We start from the raw sequence: 14,666 nt of genomic DNA, 5'->3' as shown, positions 1-14,666 counted from the left end.
GAAGACATAATTATATATATTAATAATAATTTCTGGGGTATTTAAATACAGCCACTAGCTGTGATCCAGACACGTGCATGCGCTTCGTTTCAGAGCAGGTTGCCATGGTTTTATAAAAACCCCTCTGTATGACAGCACCGCTGCGCCAGCCGCCATGTTTACCTACTCCAAAACGTCAACGCGGCCGCCATATTGGTAAGGTGCACAGCTAAGGCTCACTCACTCACACACACACACACACACACACACACACACACACACACACACACACACAATGGTTCATATGGAATCAAGAGGTGTGCATCGGGTCTGAGAATCTTTTGGACACAACCAAAAAGCTCTGCAAACCAAGAGTTTTTTTTTTAAAAAAAACTTTCCTGCAGGTGTGTGCGAGCGGTCAGATAGTCTATGAAGCTCACTGGACAAAGGAAGCCCATGTTTAATAACATGCATTTACAGCATCATTCATCCTTAGTAACTGCCTGGTCAGGGTTTAAATCAGCCTTCTAGACAAATTAATTTGTTATAAAATATTGTGGGTCAGTAAAAACTAAAATAATACCTGTGTGGAGAGGAAATGTCCAGCCAGGATTCACACACCTGGTATTTCTACGCCTGCTTTGTTTTGTTTGTTTGTTATTGTTGTCGAGAGCTTGGACTTCGGTGAGTTGCAATTCCATGATGTAGTTTCAACATGTCGGCGCTCATAGTGGAAAAACAAGAAATAATAGCATGATTTAAGTTTTTTAAGCAGTCATGTGAGTTTCTGTTTATATGTGAAATTGCGAAATACCAGGTCACTGAAATGTTCGTTCGCTTTCCGTGAGATTTTTGGATCCAACTGCTTATTTTCTAGTGAATCATCACACCCAATTTTGAAAACAAAAAAAATTCAACACCAACCAAAGAACTCGAGTTCAAATTCCAGTTTTTTATTTAGTTATTATTATCAAGCTAACGTGGGAAGTTGTCGTGAACGTACCAGTAATCAGCTCAACATGGAAAGTCGCCCTTACCAACATGGCAGCGCCGTTGACGTGTTGGTTTAGCCGACTGAGCTTGAGTGGTAACCGCAACACCTGGCAACAGTCAGCTGTAGTTCAGTGACAACAATAGTGCAGTCCGAGCTAGTCGGGGCTTGCTGTCGTGAAGTGTTGGAACCCTGGCGTGTTTACTAACAGATATTTCACAACAACAACAAATAAAAAAGGACAAAGTATTAATTTAAGTGGCTTGGCTAATTTCCGCGCTGGAAGGCTAGCTCGGTGAGCTCGGTCTGGAGAGACACAGCGGCACAGCAGCAGTAAACATGCCCATGTCTGTGAGTAAAGCGTGCCGGAGTCTGGCTCTCTCCACCTGGCTGCTCTCCTTCTGTTTCGTGCACTTGCTGTGTCTGGACTTCACCGTGGCCGAGAAGGAGGAGTGGTACACCGCGTTCGTGAACATCAGCTACCAGGACCCGGCCACCGCTGAGCTGAAGACGGAGAAGACAGAGAGCGGCCGCTACGGCGAGCACTCGCCCAAAAGAGAGGCCCGGGGCCCGGTGTTCATCCCGCTGTCCGGCCACGACCGACAGGCCTGCGACTCCAGCACCAGGTTCCCCGCACCTCAGCCTGCACACGGGCCCTGGATAGCGCTCATAGCCAAAGGCAACTGCACGTACAGGGAGAAAATCCGCCACGCAGCCAGCCTCAACGCGTCCGCCGTGGTGGTGTATAACCTGGGGTCGAGCAGCCCCAATGAAACCATCACCATGCCCCATGCAGGTAGGACCGCAGCTCTGTCTGATCATTATGCACACAGGCCTGTCGACTGGAATTATGATCAGTAAATTGTTTCAGTCCTTCATGTGATGATCCTTTAAGTTATTAATCAGTTTATCAATTCATTTAATGACTGGAAGTCCAGCTATCACAGTGCCTGTGTCGGTCTGTTCATCACAGTCCCTCTATCACAGTGCCTGTGTCGGTCTGTTCATCACAGTCCCTCTATCACAGTGCCTGTGTCGGTCTGTTCATCACAGTCCCTCTATCACAGTGCCTGTGTCGGTCTGTTCATCACAGTCCCTCTATCACAGTGCCTGTGTCGGTCTGTTCATCACAGTCCCTCTATCACAGTGCCCGTGTCGGTCTGTTCATCACAGTCCATAAGCATCTTTGTCAGTCTGTCTGGCATATTTCAGTCAGTATGTCACAGTCCCATCTGTCACAGTCTGTATGTCACAGTCCTATCTGTCACTGTCCTTATGTCGCAGTCAGTATGTTACCCTCTGTCACGTCCTTATGTCGCAGTCAGTATGTCACCCTCCGTCACCGTCCTTAGATCAGTATGTCACCCTCCGTCACCGTCCTTAGATCAGTATGTCACCCTCTGTCACCGTCCTTAGGTCAGTATGTCACCCTCTGTCACGTCCTTATGTCAGTATGTCACCCTCTGTCACCGTCCTTATGTCAGAATGTCACCGTCCTTATGTCAATATGATACCCTCTGTCACCATCCTTATGTCAGTATGTCACCTGTCACCGTCCTTATGTCAGTATGTCACCCTCCGACACGTCCTTATGTCAGTATGTTACTATGTTACTCTCTGTCATCGTCCTTATGTCGCAGTCAGTATGTCACCCTCCGTCATGTCCTTATGTCGCAGTCAGTATGTCACCCTCCGTCACGTCCTTATGTCGCAGTCAGTATGTCACCCTCCGTCACGTCCTCATGTCGCAGTCAGTATGTCACCCTCCGTCACGTCCTTATGTCGCAGTCAGTATGTCACCCTCCGTCACCGTCCTTATGTCGCAGTCAGTATGTCACCCTCCGTCACGTCCTCATGTCGCAGTCAGTATGTCACCCTCCGTCACCCTCCTTATGTCGCAGTCAGTGTGTCACCCTCCGTCACCGTCCTTATGTCGCAGTCAGTATGTCACCCTCCGTCACCGTCCTTATGTCGCAGTCAGTATGTCACCCTCCGTCACGTCCTCATGTCGCAGTCAGTATGTCACCCTCCGTCACGTCCTCATGTCGCAGTCAGTATGTCACCCTCCGTCACGTCCTCATGTCGCAGTCAGTATGTCACCCTCCGTCACGTCCTCATGTCGCAGTCAGTATGTCACCCTCCGTCACGTCCTCATGTCGCAGTCAGTATGTCACCCTCCGTCACGTCCTCATGTCGCAGTCAGTATGTCACCCTCCGTCACCGTCCTTATGTCGCAGTCAGTATGTCACCCTCCGTCATCGTCCTTTTGTCGCAGTCAGTATGTCACCCTCCGTCATCGTCCTTATGTCGCAGTCAGTATGTCACCCTCCGTCATCGTCCTTATGTCGCAGTCAGTATGTCACTCTCCGTCACTGTTCTTATGTCGCAGTCAGTATGTCACCCTCCGTCACGTCCTTATGTCAGTATGTCACCCTCCGTCACCGTCCTTAGGTCAGTATGTCACCCTCCGTCATCGTCCTTATGTCGCAGTCAGTATGTCACCCTCTGTCACCATCCTTATGTCAGTATGTCACCCTCTGTCACCATCCTTATGTCAGTATGTCACCCTCCGTCATCGTCCTTATGTCACAGTCTGTATGTCACCTTATGTCGCAGTCAGTATGTCACCTTCCGTCATCGTCCTTATGTCGCAGTCAGTATGTCACCCTCCGTCACGTCCTTATGTCGCAGTCAGTATGTCACCCTCCGTCACGTCCTTATGTCTCAGTCAGTATGTCACCCTCCGTCACCGTCCTTATGTCGCAGTCAGTATGTCACCCTCCGTCACCGTCCTTATGTCGCAGTCAGTATGTCACCCTCCGTCACGTCCTTATGTCAGTATGTCACCCTCCGTCACTGTCCTCATGTCAGTGTCACCCTCCGTCACTGTCCTTATGTCAGTGTCACCCTCCGTCATCGTCCTTATGTCAGTATGTCACCCTCCTTCATCGTCCTTATGTTGCAGTCCGCCTGTCACTGTCCACCTGTCAAGTCCGTCTGTCACATGCAGCATGTCACTATCCCTGTATCACGAGTCGTGAACCATTGAACCAAAACCATTGAATAACACACTCCACAGAAAAGATGCGCATTAGTCTGTGCACCTACATGGTAGATGTTTAAAAGGCAGTAAATTAAAGTTTAATAATCCTAACAACGCTCCAGCATCAGATACACTTGCGTTAGCAGCACACACACACTCACCACACAAAAATGTACACCACTCAGATGATATGGACGGAGCAGAAGAAGGCTGATAAACGTCATGGTCAATGACTGTACATCGTCAAAGTGACCTGTTTGGTAGTCGTACCTGATGAAATGGTCAGACATTAACCACATATCAAACACACACTAATGAAAAGAAACACAAGTGGAGAACACTAAAGTTGCGGCATTCCTTACGTACACCTTACGTAACACTCAAGACAGTGTGTGTGTGTGTGTGTGTATTTTAGTAGTTTAAAAAAATCACAGATGATGAATATAATCAACTCTATTGTGTGTGAAAGATTTTAGTCATCTGGGTCATGCTGAATGTCTCTTCGTGGGAAGCCAATTTTTCTGCATGTGTATGATTTTATCATTTTTTTCGCCACATATCTAATCTCTACTGAATGGTGAGAAATTCACTGGCATTTCCACAGCAAGCGTGAGTCACACTCCTGACATTATGACTCTGACACGACTTTGAGTCCAATCAGAAAGTTTTCTGAGCTCTTGGAAGCGGAACCTGTGCTGTGGCTCTCGCACAGAGACCGAGTTTCACTCCAGATCAGTAGCCCAATGAGGAAAGCCCCTTTAATACTTGTTGCCCTTGGGGGAGTTCCTGAGGCAATCGGTGGTACCGTGCGCTGATGCCCTGTACTATTGTTGACTGGAGCAAGGGATCAACCCGAGGAGCAGAACTCGCGAGACCGAAATAGTTGCGATTAGAAGGAAATTGAAATTTCTTTGACAGCATTTTATTTATTTATTTATTTATTTATTTATTTAATCAAAACGTCATTTATTTCAGAGTCGTGCGCCGTGTTTCGGAATCTTCTTTGTGCAAAATTTTTCTTTTAAAATCTTATCATCTTGTCTTGCATTTTCTCTTTTTATCTCTCCTTCTCATCTCATGTCTTCTCTATTCTTCCCGTCCCTTCTTTTTTTTTTCTCTTCTCGCCTCTTCTTTTCTCATCTCTGCTCTCATCCTCTCTTCTCATCTCATCTCTTCTTAAGTGTTCAGTCGTTTCGTTTTCACACCTCGTCTTCTCTCTTCTTTTCTCATCTCTTTTTCTTTTTTTTCTCCTTTTCTCTACTCTTCTCTCCTCTGGTTGTCTTCTAGTCTCTTCTCTTCTCTAGTCTTCTCTTCTTTAGTTGTCACTTCTCTTTCATCATCTCTTCTTTGAGAAATGATTCTCTTTTTTCGTCTGTTCTCTTCTCGTCTCGTCTCTTCTCTCCTCCTTGTCTCTACTTTTCTTTTCTCTTTTCTGCTCATCTCTTTTCCTCTAGTTTAATCTCATCTCTTTTTCTTTTTTTTCTCCTTTTCTCTCATCTCTTCTTTTCCTGTCTCTTCTCATCTCTTCTCTTATCCTCGTCTCTTCTCTTCTCTCCCCTTCTCATCTTGTCTCTTCTCTCCTCCTCGTCTCTATTTCCTTTTCTCTTTTCCTCTTGCCTAGTGTTTTAGTTGTTTCTTCTTCACACCTCATCTTCTCTCTTATCTACTTTTCACTCATTTTCTCTACTCTTCTCTTCTCCTCTCTCCTCTAGTTGTCATCTCATCTCATCTCTAGTCATCTCTTCTTAACATTTTGCCTCTCCTCTCGTCTCTCCTTCAGCGTTAAAGTAAGACCCTCTGTGGCTGCTGTATGTTGAGGCCATTGTGAGTGTTAGGCGTTGAGTTTTGAGCGTGACACTCAACACTGAAGGCCCTGTGTGTGTCCGCTCCTAACGGGGCGAGGGGGTCTGCCATGTTATGACTAGGTGAGGAGAGAGACTGTTCTGACAAACTCGGCATGTTAAATAGAATTGGAAAGAGAGCACACACACACTCTTTTAGTTCATAAGATGATCCCTGAGGACGAGTGCTGTGCTGCTGTGTGTGGTGCAGCTGGCCTAAAAGGAGGCAAGAGAGAAAAGAAATCTGGTGAGAAGATAATGGAAACTGATTAGTTTCCTGTTCCTGCTGGAAAAACGTTCCTGTCTTTGCCCTTACAGAGGCCACCTGTAGCAAAGTACACAAAGGCGGTTTGTTTGCGAACCCTCGCACCGCTAATGTTCACAGTAATGAGCTCCATCAGCACAGCTTGTATTTATGAGCCCTCTGATAATCCCTAATCAATGGCGGTGACGGCTTCTTCTGAGAAAGAACACTAAGTCATTGTAAATATCAAGGAAAATAAATCCCAGTTCAACACGTCCTCACTCCTCGGCCTGGGGGACGGCCGGCTTACTGTGCAGCTTCCTCTCAGCCTCGGGCACTTTCCTGTACGAACCCACAACATATTAACCAGCCTAATTAACTTGATTTAAACACACACATACACACGCAGTAACTAATGTACGTGTCCTCATGGAGTATTACACTGACTCTCTATGAATACTACTGTAAAATAATCCGATTCTTAAATTTACTGCGATGGACTGACTGCAACATAAGGACGGCGACAGACGGTGATGGGCGGACGGTGATGGACGGATTGCGACGGACGGACTGCGACAGACGGTGACAGACGGCGACGGACTGCGACAGACGGACTGCGACAGACGGACTGCGACAGACGGACTGCGACAGACGGACTGCGACAGACGATGACAGACGATGACCGACGGACTGCGACAGACGGACAGTGAGGGACAGATGGAATTTTGTTATGCTTTTTTTTTTTTTTTTTTTTTTTTTTTTTTTTTTTTTTTTTTTTTATAAATACTACTTTTATAAAATAAATGTATGTAAACTTAAATTAAATATTTGAGCGAAACTTAATTTCTCAAACTTTCCAACCTTAAACGTTCTCTTCTATAATCTGCTCAAAGCTTCTTTTGTAATCGTTTAGGAAATTGGGTCATTTTCAATCAATCAAATTTCCATCCGATTGTATGATATGGGCATATTATTTATACTATATTATCGCTTACGTATCAATGCATTTAGCAGCTTCTTTGCTGCTGATGTTACAAAGTAGCTGATTGGACGTTGAAATGTGATTTTATCACATTAGATAGACCTGTATTTATACTGAGCTGCTGTCTGTTGAATTCTTGATTCTGATTGGTCAGAAGATCAGCTCTCTGTAGCCACGGTTAGTTCTGGCTGCAAGGTAACTCATAAGTTGCATTCAAATATGTTCTTGTTTCTATAGTAACAGATCATTCAAACTAATAAAAATGCATAGTTGTTTGTGATATTGTTATGATGAAGTTTTCTGTACGGAGATATTTATGTCACTGTTTTGGAAGGAGTCTCCAGTGTCAGCACTTTGTAACCGTCAGAGATAAAGTTGTGGCTTTGTTTCTCAACACAGGAAAGCCTTTTGAGCAGAAGGTTTTCAAATGGGTTGTTTGTTTTTTTTCTCGCTAACGTGGCAGTGAATCTTCCTTCTTCTTTTCTTATTATTTAAAAAGAACAACGCCTGACTTGTTACTTTAGGTGTTTAATGCGGTTTTGCTTAAAGCTTAAAGAGTCTGTCTTGGGTACGACTCAGTCATCGTCCCCGAATCCCAGTGCACACGGCCGTGCTCTTTTACTGACTTTGAGTAAAGCTTAGCCACTGGGCCTTTAATGAATGAGACAGAAATGTTGAAATCGGCCCGACTTAAAGCAGCTTTACACAACTAAGGACTGCATAAACACAAGGACACTTGAGGATTAATGATGAGGACTGTAATGGATGGGAGGCTCCCTGGGTGTTTAGCAGATGGCCACAGAGAGTCTGGAAAATCCAACTCATGTAGTGGAAGGTACACGTTATTACACATTAGCATGCGGCTGGCATTCATGTAGGAATTGTTGGATAACCGGTGGCCTCAAACCATCCCAGACGTCATCAATCATTTGACTCTTACAGGAAGACCGACTTCTATCGGAAATGTCTGAGTAACTGTCAGTTTCACAGTCTTACCCTTAACTTCGATGTCTGTCACAATGATTGCAGAATTACACCCACGTCCAATAGGAATGATTTAAAAATAAGGTAAATAAATGTAATCGGTATTATAAATGCAGTCAGTAATAAAGTCTGCCTAATTCTTTATGTGATTTTTATTTATTTATTTATTTATTTATGTTTACAACCTCTCAATTGAGACCAAGATACAAATACACTATACGACTAGAAGTTTCTGGACACCTGACCATCATACCCATGTGTGGTTCTTCCCCAAACTGTCTCTACAAACTTGGAGCCACGCAATTGTATGGAAAGTTTGTGTCTGCTGAAGCATTATAATTTCCCTTCACTGGAACTAACAGCTCCAAACCGGTTCCAGTATGACGATGCCCCGTGCACAACGCGAGCTCCATGAAGACATGGTTCGCCAAGGTTGGAGTAGAAGAACTCGAGTGTCTTGCACAGAGCCCTGACCTTCAACACCATCGATCACATTTGGGATGAACTGGAACACAAACTACACCCCAGACCTCCTCAACATCTCAACAACAGTGTCTGATCTCGCAAACGCTCTTGTAGCTGAATGATCACAAATCCCCACAGCTACTCTCCAAAATCTAGTGGAAAGCCTTCCCAGAAGAGTGGCGCAAAGGTGGGACCACCGCTATATTAATGCCTAGGGTTTGTAAAAGTTTATGCGCTCTTTAGAATTTCTGCATAAGTATGACTAAAGCATCAGATTTTCACACAAGTCCTAAAAGTAGATAAAGAGGATCCTGTTAAACAAATGAGACAAAAATATTATACTTGGTCATTTATTTCTTGAGGAAAATTATCCAATAGTACATATCTGTGAGTGGCAAAAGTATGTGAACCTCTAGGATTAGCAGTTAATTTCACGAAGGAGCCCGGGGTTACTTCTAACAACGAAAGTCCTCTCATATATTGGCTAATGTTAATGTTCATGAGTCCATCATCAAGAGAACACTGAACAACAATGGTGTGCATGGCAGGGTTGCATGGAGAAAACCACTGCTCTCTAAAAAGAACATTGCTGCAGTTTGCTAAAGTAAATGGAGATAAAGTTAATGATTGGGAATGGCCAAGTCAAAGTCCTGACCTCAGTGCAATAGAGATGTTGTGGAAGAACCTGAAGCGAGGAGTTCATGAGATGAAACCCACCAACATCCCAGAGGTGAAGCTGTTCTGTACTGAGGAACGAGCTAAAATTCCTCCCAAGCCGATTGCTGCACAAGAGGGGGTCACACCAGATACTGAAAGCAAAGGTTTACATACTTGTGCCACTCACAGATATGTAATATTTGATCATTTTCCTCAATAAATAAATGACTAAGTATGATAATTTTGTTTTATCGGGTTCTCTTGATCTACTGTCGGGACTCGTGTGAAAATCTGATGAGGTTTTAGGTCATATTTATGCAGAAATGTCAAATTCTAAAGCATTCACAAACTTTCAAGCACCAGGGTATATACAGTATAACTCCTGTATAGGTAATAAGTGCTGTTTTGTTTACTGTCGATGCTGTGAGCAGCCATGTTGATTTGACGTCCCTTACTGAACTCGGGGTTGAGGAGACTGTCCTGTTTTCTTAGATTGATGGTGCGTTTTCTTTGGTTTTTCGTAGTCTGAGGTTCGAAATCGTGAGCTACGGCTGCAACAAATCCGAGCATAAATGCTAATAATTCCGAGACAAGTCCAAGTCAATACTGAAAACGTCTCAAGCCGTCCAACCCAAGTATTAATCAAATGGAGTGCTAGCTTCATTTGCTAGCTAGCAGATGTCCGTGTAGGTTTGAGGGCTCATCTTCATTTTCAATGACTGCTTATTTATGCTGCAATAGCTTGCAGGATAATTGCCCGTGGGTGAAAATCGGTCCAAACACGCTACGTGTCATGCGTCACTCGCGAGTTTCGAGCAAGACAGCGCATGCAGCCATGACTCACTCGCCTTGTTTATTCTGTTTGGTTACTAATTATGAATTTAATATTCAGTACATTTTTATATTTAGCATGTATTCAGGACATCTTTATTGGGTTTTTTTGAATCGCACTCGCAGCGTTCTGACGTTGCTTCTCCCCTTTTTTCTTCTGTAGACTCTCCGCTCTTCAGGTGTGTGCACGAGGTCACGTGCTTCGTCTGTGGATTAGTTCCACCGTGTTTTATACACGAGGAAAGAATCAAGATTATGATTGCAAATGCAGTTGTTTTGTGCAGCCCAATATTCACACGTTAGTTACTTATATCGTTATGGTCATATTGATCGTATCGTGTTATTTTCCATCATTAGAACAGTTTGCAATGCGGTTGTTTTCATGGAGCAAAGTCGGTACAGAACACAACCTTTTATTTATTTAGGGTTTTCTATGCATCGTTTGTGTATTTCAGTAATATGTTTAATAGGTTTAAATCGTTCCCTGTGCCATGTCGTCCGTTTGCAGTTTGTAGTCTAAAAGCAAATGGAATTTCAGTTCAGAAATTGTTGATGATTTGAACAGTATGCGCGTTAATACACTTTATACAACAGCGCTGCTGAATTCTCAATTCTGATTGGTCAGTTTAAAACACTTTAAAACAGGTGCGCCATTATTGGAAAAGAATCAACTTTAGGATGGTAGCAGTAACTCTGCTTCATCTTGCTGGTGATTATTTCCCAGCACAGCAGCACGGCCTAAAGTGTTTTCTTTTCTTTTTTTTTTCCGTTATGCAGTTATTAGTTGTTTTATAAAAGTGAAAGAAAGTCAGTAGAAAAGAAAAAATAATAATTTTTTTTTTTTTTAATTGCAGTTATGTGCATGACAATGAATCGTTAGCTGAAATGTCATCATCCTGAAGCGCTTTTGCTCCTTCTCAGATTTACTAGTGTAGCAGATTGTATTTCTGCGTTCAGTAAAACTCCAGTTAATCACCTTTTGTGCTATTGTTTCTGCTTGACCGGTCTCTCATTACCGCCGTCCGTCATATACGCCGTTACACACGGCGTCTCTTCATCCGAGTGGAAACATTACATAAAGGCATTAAAGGCCCAGCACGATAACGCCAGGCGGATCACGCGGCTCTGTTTGGTCTCTCGCTGCCTGGAGGTATTTTTAGATTTCATAAACACCTGACACGAGATTCTTTCCTCTGCGTTATTATTAACGAGTTGTGTCTGAATAAACGAACAAGTCGAGTTCCACAGCAAACACGGCTTGCACGCTAAATCAACCGGATACTTTTTGACCGTAACTGTAAGGTTTCAAACGTGGCCGTGTTTCTCATCCGCGCGTTATTGATCGTTCACTAGGCAGCTGGACGGCGTTGTGGTCAGGAGGCTGTAAAAAGTGCTTACATGACTCTCTTTGGGGTGTCTTACTTGAGCTGGAATTGCTCCAGTTGTCTGTACGCTGCTGAGGATGCTGAACAGAGGATATAATTGGTGCGTTGAGGTAGAGACGCGACGAGCCACCCTCTCCCGCCCAGGCTGTCCACAGTGCCGTGACTTTAAATAGATTGCGGTTATTTTTAGCTGGTTTGTGGCAAAAGGTGGAGGTTTTTGGCCCTGGGTAGTTTGATGTTGCTGTTTTTAACCACTCGCTGCTGGGATTTTTGGTCGCCGCTCTTTTAAAGGTTGGATACTAGAGATTTTTCGGGCTCCCGTGACCCATGTCTAGAGCTGCATCATGGCTAATGACTGAAAATTGAAATCATGATTGTCCATAATGCAGGACGAACGTTTTAGTGTACCGTATTTATTTTCAGCATGTGACATTCTTTAAATTACTCACTGCGTCAGTATTTCTTGAAAATCCTCCTCCCTCATGATGCCCCTTACGAGGAAGGCAGCGCACTTCTGTTTTCTGAAGTGTACCAGTTCCCCTTTTCCAGGAAAACATCTCCATGGCATGATGCAGCCACCCCCATGCTTCAAGTTTGGGATGGTGTTCTTTGACTGATAAAATCCTCACCCTTTTCTCCTCCATACATATTGCCGAACTTTATGGCTAGACAGTTCAATATTCGACTCGTCTGACCAGAGAACACTCCTTCTTCAAAATGCTGGTGATCGCGAGAAGACATAAGCGATCAAGATTTTCACAGATGCTGTGTAGCATGTCAGTACGTTTGGCAGATTTATTTATCTTTGCCAGAGTGTTTGCATGTAACTGGCAGTAAATGGTACTAGGATAATTAAATGAGGCCTTTATGCAAATCAGAGGCTACTCTTGCCGGTTACATCAGGGATTTTAAGAAATTGGGACAATTTGAGGGCTCCTAAGAACATAGTTTATTAACTGTTAATAGTCTCCATATTTATTTTTATTTTTTTTATGAAAACATCCTTTTATCCATTTCTAATTAGTGCATGATACAGGACGCCACAATAAGCTAGATGGTATGCCTTCATCGTTCTAGGCCTCACACATGGTACGATATTTCGTAATCCCATGTTTTGAGAGTCCTGATGGGGTGTTAATTAATTGACAATGGATGCCGTTGCTATGGGGATAGATCGGCATGAGCAGCAAGAATCTGTGCTTGCTCAGCGCATCTCAGCACCATTGTGTTCGCAGTGCATAATGCTAATTATTCACCGGTGAACACACCAGGCCGGGTTATTTTTACCTCCGCCAGATCAGCACAGATGTTCTCCAGCCCTGCTGCACACCAGGATGCGCTCCAGCTCATGTTCTTTTCTGTTAGATACTGGAGAATGGAGCAGAGCTGGGCTAGAAGTCATATTGTTAGACAATAAAAAATATGAACTGGGCTTCATTATGTGAATGAAGATTTGAACACTGACACCAAAAAAAGCACAGCGCGTGTATGTTCTTATTTATGTTCCTCGTGTCCTCTTTCTGGCTTTCAGGAACAGGAGACGTAGTGGCCATCATGATCCCAGAACCAAAAGGGCGAGAGATCGTTGCCTTGCTGGAGAAGAACGTAAGCGTGATCATGCACATCACCATCGGCACGCGCAACCTGCAGAAGTACGTGAGCCGAACCTCCGTTGTGTTCGTCTCCATCTCCTTCATCGTGCTCATGATCATCTCTCTGGCGTGGCTCGTTTTCTACTATATCCAACGGTTCCGCTACGCCAACGCACGCGACCGCAACCAGGTACACACGTGCATTTGAAGGACCTGAAATGTTCTTGGACCTTATGTTGTAGGTCAGTGGTCACCCATGCTCTTCCTGGAGATCTACCTTCCTGAAGGTTTCATCTCCACCCAAAATCGAACACAACTGTTTTATTCGATCAAGAACTTCTTACGGCAATGAGTAGACGGTCAGGTGGGTACGATTATGGTTGGAGGTAAGTCTTCAGGAAGGTAGATCTCCAGGAACACGATTGATGACCACTGTTCTAGGGGTTAACAGGTGGTTTCGGATTACTCACTCTAGAAGGTACATAAGAGGAATATGTGTAAGGTGATGAACGGTGTCGCTTTTTCCATTCAAATTGATCATTTCTGAATTGTTTGAAAGGGCTCGTCAAGACGATGCTTCAAATCAAGTCAAGGGGGTTTTTATTGTCATTCCTCTATATAGCTTGTATACATTGGATTCTTCAGGACCATGGTGCAACATGAGACTACTTGCGGAGTACATACACAACAGTATTTGCACTTAAACCACATGCGCATAACTACAGATCATCCATACATCCATCCATCCATCCATCCATCCGTTCAATTTCTGTACCGCTTATTCTACATGGGGTCACGGAGAGCCTAGAGCCTATCCCAAGGGACTTGTGGCACAAGGCGGTGTGCCAACCCACGCAGGGCACAGTCGCGCACACAGACTGGGGGAGGAAACCGGAGTACCCAGAGGAAATCCCCGAAGCACAGGGAGACCATGCAAACTCCACACACCCGGGGCAGAGGCGGGACTCGAACCCCCAACCCCGGAGGTGCGAGGCAAACGTTATAAAAGCTATAGTTCCAGTTCTATTGCAGGAGTTATTGGTTATTCATTTTATTTCATTTTCTAAATTGTTTTTGTGAGTAACACCTCATTGGGAGAAAAACAACATTATATTTGTTCCATGCAGTGATTTAAATAAGAAGTCTGATTATTTGGGCGTGTACATTTGGTTGGAAAATATTACATAAAAATGTCATTTGTTTATTGCTTAAGCGAACTCGTTGCTTGACTCGTCTTTATGGCTGATATAATAGCACAGCATTGTTGACGTCTTGAATCCGATTGGTCAGAAAGCGTGGAAAAATTTTCTATAACGGCAGCTTTGAGAGTAGTTCTGTTTATATTAATGCCCTCGTTCTAATACGTTACGGTTTCCATAGTAACGACTTGCTCAGTGACTTTCATGGTGGATTAAAACGGACTAAAAACATGTCACTGACTACGTTTACATGGACTACGTTTACATCTAATTATTGACCTTATTCTGAATAAGACGTATAATATTGTGATTAAGGTGTTTACATGAATCGCGTTTAGAATATTCCTTTCATGTTCCTGTTTTACATGTTATAGAACATAGATCGATTAACAGCACACGTCACCGCGCCACGCCGTCCGACGTTCCCTCCGGAATTTCACGTATCGACATACAGTCCGTCTTCGTTATGGAAC

General features: G+C 44.0%; 1 protein-coding gene across 1 annotated transcript in view; it reads left to right on the top strand.

Moving 5' to 3' along the window:
• The first annotated feature begins 1,104 nt into the window (after nucleotides 1–1,104).
• The window catches only part of rnf150a (ring finger protein 150a), a 34,720-nt gene continuing 21,158 nt past the window's right edge, over nucleotides 1,105–14,666 (top strand). The window contains exons 1-2 of the mRNA XM_017463596.3: nucleotides 1,105–1,766; nucleotides 12,934–13,184. Coding sequence (XP_017319085.1) covers nucleotides 1,310–1,766; nucleotides 12,934–13,184 — 708 coding nt within the window. The 5' untranslated portion in view covers nucleotides 1,105–1,309. The remainder of the gene's footprint in view (nucleotides 1,767–12,933; nucleotides 13,185–14,666) is intronic.

This window comes from Ictalurus punctatus, chromosome 3, assembly GCF_001660625.3.
Source record: "Ictalurus punctatus breed USDA103 chromosome 3, Coco_2.0, whole genome shotgun sequence".
NCBI lineage: Eukaryota > Metazoa > Chordata > Actinopteri > Siluriformes > Ictaluridae > Ictalurus > Ictalurus punctatus.
The sequence above is the reverse complement of the archived record's forward strand: the minus strand, read 5'-3'. Positions and strand labels throughout refer to the sequence as shown.